Source organism: Scyliorhinus canicula, chromosome 21 (assembly GCF_902713615.1).
Source record: "Scyliorhinus canicula chromosome 21, sScyCan1.1, whole genome shotgun sequence".
NCBI classification, from domain to species: Eukaryota; Metazoa; Chordata; class Chondrichthyes; order Carcharhiniformes; family Scyliorhinidae; genus Scyliorhinus; species Scyliorhinus canicula.
Genome location: NC_052166.1, coordinates 67,252,600 through 67,258,599, shown reverse-complemented (window position 1 = coordinate 67,258,599; position 6,000 = coordinate 67,252,600). Strand labels below are relative to the sequence as shown.

General features: G+C 45.7%; 1 protein-coding gene across 5 annotated transcripts in view; it reads right to left on the bottom strand.

Moving 5' to 3' along the window:
* Positions 1-608: 608 nt before the first annotated feature.
* The window catches only part of ptpa (protein phosphatase 2 phosphatase activator), a 52,594-nt gene continuing 47,202 nt past the window's right edge, over positions 609-6,000 (bottom strand). For all 5 annotated transcript variants that reach the window (XM_038782062.1, XM_038782061.1, XM_038782063.1 and 2 more), the window contains exon 10: positions 609-2,160. In XM_038782062.1, coding sequence (XP_038637990.1) covers positions 2,086-2,160 — 75 coding nt within the window. In that variant the 3' untranslated portion in view covers positions 609-2,085. The remainder of the gene's footprint in view (positions 2,161-6,000) is intronic.

The window sequence follows — 6,000 nt, the reverse complement described above, 5'->3', positions numbered from 1 at the left end:
GCTGTGAAGTCAGAGTGTTATCCACTTTTGCTACCGTGCTGTCCTGATCATAGCATACCAAAAGAGAAAATGCTGGAAAATCTCAACAGGTCTGGCAGCATCTGTAGGGAGAAAAGAGCTAACGCTTCCAGTCCAGATGTCAAAGCTAAACGACATAGAAAGTGGGAGATATTTATACTGTGGGGTGAGGGAATGAAAGATGAGTCATAGCCACAGAAACCAAGGGAAAAGAGTGCTAATGGCAGTCCCCAGAGAGCATAAAAGGTGTGAAAGGCCAAACAGCAGAGAAATGAAATGATCTTGTGTTAAAATGGCAAGCAAAAGGAGGCTCAGGGTCCTGAATGTCCACACCAGCAACAAAGCAAAACTGGATTAATCAGTAAGATTGTGACATTGACCTTCAGTTTAGCATTGGCCTGGGCCCATTTTCCATTCCTTGGGTGTCAAGGCCATTGGCAGAGGCTCGTAGTTCCATTCTGGCCGGGGAGGGGCTATCCCATCCCAGAACAGACCAGTGATCAAACCTAAACCAGCCAAACCGTTGTCAATGCAAAGTTTCCAGCATCACATTGGCATTCTCAAGGTAGAAAGAAGTCTTCCGCAGAGAGTTTTGGAGAAACCACAATCCCTTTAATTTTTTTAATTATATGCAATAACATCACAGGAGTGGGTTCCATCGAGGGGTTTAGATGTCATTGATAAACACTCCAGACGTTGTCCTCTGAATACTCCTGGACTGATACACACACAAACACGCTGTAAAGGTCTGAGATTATCAGCATCCTTTAAATACTGCATTGCCTAATACTTTGTCTAACAAGATTGATAGTTACTGTTTGAATAGGAATGGCAGGTGGAGAATAAATCCAACCAAATCAAGTAATGGAAAGCTTCAGTTACTGGCGATCATTCCGTTATTTAAAAGCTGATATTTAAACTCCCAGAAACTAACCAGGGTGCTAAGGAGCGGGAGAAATGATGGAGTGGAGTGGGGCGGGGGGAGTGAAAGGGTGGAGTGGAACAGAGTGGGGGGGAAAGGGGTGGAGTGGAGGTGGGAGGGAGAGAGGGAAGTTTGGAGTGAGTGGGGATAAGGGTGGAGTGGACTGTTGGGGGGGGGGGGGGGGGGTGTGAGTGGATGGCTGGGGAAAGAAGAGTGATATATTTTTGCTTCAACAAACTGCCCCACTTTACATTTAAGACAATCTCTACCTTTAATAGAGTGAATTATTTAATTAAAAGCAATTTCCCCACAGTTGTGGGCCTGTTGTGGTGGGGAGTGAAGGAAAACAGCCTTGGACTAAGGCAGTAATTTGCATGAGGCAAATATCAGAATATTTTTCAAGTTAAAACGCCATTTGTTGGATTTAATCTGCACAGTTTCCCCTCCCCCCGCCCCCCAATAGATCGAAGGCACATTCTAAAGATTTTAATTCTATTTTATTTCGTTAAACATTTGTGTCGTTCTCTTCCCCCAGCCCTGCTGATAATATATTCCAATGGCACGGGTTGTGTTCTGCCCAGATTATTTTATAATCAGACGGAGGACTACTGAATTGTTATTTTTAAAATAAACACAAACTGAGATGGGCGGTTCGGGAAAGCAGTGATTTTTAAACCAAGCGTTGGGGAATTCTGGACTCTGACACTAGCTTTTGCCTAAAGGTTTTGGGAGGGAAGAGGGGGGAAAGTGAGGAGGAAGCACCGTGGCACATCACTGAATAAGCGATGCTCAGACACAGCTGGAGTCAAAAGACACGTATCAGGGTTTTGTCGTCACACTGGAGATGCAGATTGTAGATTTGTGCTGGAGAGAGTAAAAAGGAGAAGGTGCCAACCAGTAAACTCTGGCAACAACAGCTGATTCGCTCAATGTCTGTTTGCACCTGGTTGAGTGCGAGCCCCCGTTTAAAATCCACGCTATTTCACTCCAGAGATATGTCCGCACTTTAAACAAAACCAAAAGAAACATTCTATTAAAGGAAAGAAAAAATAGTCATGGTTTGTTTTTTGTTGGAAGTTTGTTTTGTTGCAGCTGGTCGGGAGACCCCAGGCTGCGGACGTCTCGGGTAGCCATTCTCCTCCAGCTCAGGAGCCCTCTGGGTTGATGGTGAGCAAGCTGCCAAATTTGAAGTGCTGGATGACTGGGAATTTTTCAAGGCACTGGAAAGGAAAAAAAGATGCGTTAGGAGGAAGGGAGAGGGGGAGAAAGTCTCCTGCGATAACCAGACTGGGGAAACGAGCTGGCTGTACAACCTCTTCCAGCCTGTCAGCCTCCCAGAACACAGTGTTCCTCCAGCTCTCTTCTCGTGCGTTTTTCAGTCCTTTCACTCCTTCATGGGTGGCTGTGTCTTCAGCTGCGTGGGTCCTAAGCTCTCCAAAACCTCTCCAACTCGCTCCCTTTCTTCAGATGCTCCTTAAAATCAACCTCTTTGATCGAGATTTTCCTATATCCCCTGCTGTGGTTTGGTGATGATCGTGCCTGTGAAGCGCTTTATTATGTTAACGGTGCTATATGAATGCAAATTGTTGTTCATCTGTCTATCCTCTATCTCTACCACCCACTGTCTCATTGACAATACTGTGGTTACTTCCTCTCTGATTTTCCGCCCACTCTTCCTCCTCCCTCTGTTACAATCAAGACTGTACCATACCGTTCCAGGTCCGTGTCCATTATTCCTCCTACAACATACAACCTTTTAAAAATGTTCTAACCGCAATAGTTCTTGATTCAATTACAACTCTTACAGCACACTTCAAAAGTACTTGGCTTTGGGACATCCAGAGGTTGTAATAGGGGCTATATAAATGCAAGTGTCTTTGTCTTCCCATTTCAGAGTCAACTTAAATGTATGAAACAGGAGACAGATCCTTGTTTTGGAAGCTAGTGTATAAGTGTCATGCAAAAAGGGCATGTAAACAGGATTAAAAAGAGATAAAGAGGCTGGAAGAACTGACTGACTGAGCCCTGTTCGAGACCATACCCCAGCATTCTTTCCCTGTGCTGGCGGGGAAGCGAGTACAAACAGGATGATTCCCCGTGCATCGCTGCAAGAAGAACAAGGTCTTGGGAGGCCTTGTTCATGATTCTCTTGAGGTTAATGTGCAGGTTCAGTTGGCAGTTAGGAAGGCAAATGCAATGTTAGCATTCATGTCGAGGGGGCTAGAATACAAGACCAGGGATGTACTTCTGAGGCTGAATAAGGCTCTGGTCAGAACCCATTTGCAGTATTGTGAGCAGTTTTGGGCCCCGTATCTAAGGAAGGATGTGCTGGGCCTTGGAAAGGGTCCAGAGGAGGTTCACAAGAATAATCCCTGGAATGAAGAGCTTGCCGTATGAGGAACGGTTGAGGACTCTGTGTCTGCACTCGTTGGAGTTTAGAAGGATGAGGGGGGATCTTATTGAAACTTACAGGATTCTGAGAGGCCTGGATAGAGTGGACGTGGAGAGGATGTTTCCACTTGGAAGAAAAACTAGAACCAGAGGTCACAATCTAAGACTAAAGGGACGATCCTTTAAAACAAAGTTGAGGAGGAATTTCTTCAGTCAGACGGTGGTGAATCTGTAGAACTCTTTGCCGCAGAAGGCTGTGGAGGCCAATTCACAGAGAGTCTTTAAGACAGAGATAGATAGGTTCTTGATTAATAAGGGGATAAAGGGTTATGGGGAGAAGGCAGGAGAATGGCAATGAGAAAAATATCAGCCATGATTGAATGGCGGAGCAGACTCGATCGGCTGAGTGGCCTAATTCTGCTTCTATGTCTTAGGGTCTTGTAACTCTGCTGTCTCGTCAAACAACTCTGAATGGGTTTTAATTTTCCAAACTAAAAAGACTTGAGAAGTCAGGGAAGTCTGCACCCCAGCAAGAGGATCCATAATCAGAGGACACAGGTTTAAAGTGGAAAGAAGCAGAGGGGGAATGGAGAGGAAAATGATTCCAAAAAAATTATGACTTTTTAAAAATTATTTCGTGGACTGTGGCATTTGCTGGCAGAGTCAGCATTTGTTGTCCATCCCGAAATTGCCCTTGAACTGGGTAGCTTTCTTGGCCTTTTCAGAGGTGGGCAGTTAACAGTTGTGGGTCTGGAGTCACAGGTAGTCACGGCCAAGTGAGGCCACAGATTTCCTTCCCGAAAGGGCGTTAGTGAACCAGATAGGTTTTTACAACAATCGACGATGGTTTCATGATTACCATTACGGAGATTGGCTTTATATTCATTAAATATAAATTCGACCAGCTGCAGTGGGGATTTGTACCTATGCCCTGGAGCGTTCACCTGGAATTCTGGATTACTTGTCCAGTGACATTATCACTATGCCACCAACTCCCTCCAATGCTGTCTGTGGGGTCTTGCTGTGCACCAATTGGCTGCCACGTTTCCTACATGGTTAAGCACTTTCTGAACTGGGGCCACTTTTTATTTATAAATTACCCAATGCATTTTTCCAATTAAGGGGCAGTTTAGCGTGGCCAATCCACCTACCCTGCACACCTTTGGGTTGTGGGGGTGAAACCCATGCAGACACGGAAAGAATGTGCAAACTCCACACAGACAGTAACCCGGGGCCAGGCGCCGTGAGGCAGCAATGCTAACCACTGCGCCAGCATGCCGTCCTTGAAGTGGGGCCACTTGTAGACTGTGAAGTGTCTCAGGAACGCCCTTCAGACATGAAAGACACACAGAAATGCAGGTTTTCTTTTGCCCCTCTCTTTCGGACACACTGATTATGAAGCAAATTGTTGGGGCTGCCAAGATCACTGGGACAAAAAGCTACTTTAACTTTCAACTCTTTTCACAAAAAACTTCAGAGAGGTCAGTGATGTAACCAGAGGGGTGAGGGCGGGAGTCAGGGAGAGAGTCGGAATGTCAGGAATGTGATGGGGATCTGTCAGAGGTCCTGGAAACTCAGTGGCTAATTAAACCCCACAGGCTAGGCACACACAGGCATGGCAGGAGCTGAGAGACAACTAACAATGAACAGTCTTTCAAACTGACGTCAGCCAGTGCTCAGAGCACACAGACCTACCCAAAGAAACAGGAAGGACGAGCAGAGTTCAATGGAACGCACTGCAAAATCTCCATTTCCTTTAACAGGGGATATGGCAGCATAGTCACTAGATTTCTGGACAAGTAATCCAGAGGCCTGAACAAATGATCCAGTGACATAAGTTTGAATCTCACCACTGCATCATTGAATTAAATAAATCTGGAATTAAAAAGCTAACATCTGTAATAGTGGCCATATAACTACTAGATTATTGTACAATTCCAAATGTTTTACTTGTGTTCTTTAAATCCGCTATCCCTACCCGGTCCACCCTACATGTGACTTCAGACTCTCAGCAATGTGGTTAACTACCCTCGGAAATGGCCTAGCAAGCACTCAGTTGTATTCAAGGTGACGCACCAACACCTCAAGAGCAATTAGGGGTGCGCAAGGAAGCTGGCTTTACAAAATGCTCAAATTCAGGGAATTAATTAAAAAATGAATATTTTGCATATTATGAACACATTGACACTATCACACACTCCCAGGGCAGGTACAGCATGGGGTTAGATACAGAGTAAAGCTCCCTTTGCACTGTCCCCATTCAAACACTCCCAGGACATGTACAGCACAGGGTTAGATACAGAGTAAAGCTCCCTCTACACTGTCCCTATCAAACACTCCCAGGACAGGTACAGCACGGGGTTAGATACAGAGTAAAGCTCCCTCTACACTGTCCCCATCAAACACTCCCAGGACAGGTACAGCACGGGGTTAGATACAGAGTAAAGCTCTCTCTACACTGTCCCCATCAAACACTCCCAGGACAGGTACAGCACGAGGTTAGATACAGAGTAAAGCTCCCTCTACACTGTCCCCATTCAAACACTCCCAGGACAGGTACAGCACAGGGTTAGATACAGCGTAAAGCTCCCTCTGCACTGTCCCCATAAAACACTCCCAGGACACAGCACAGGGTTAGATACAGAGTAAAGCTCCCTCTACACTGTCCC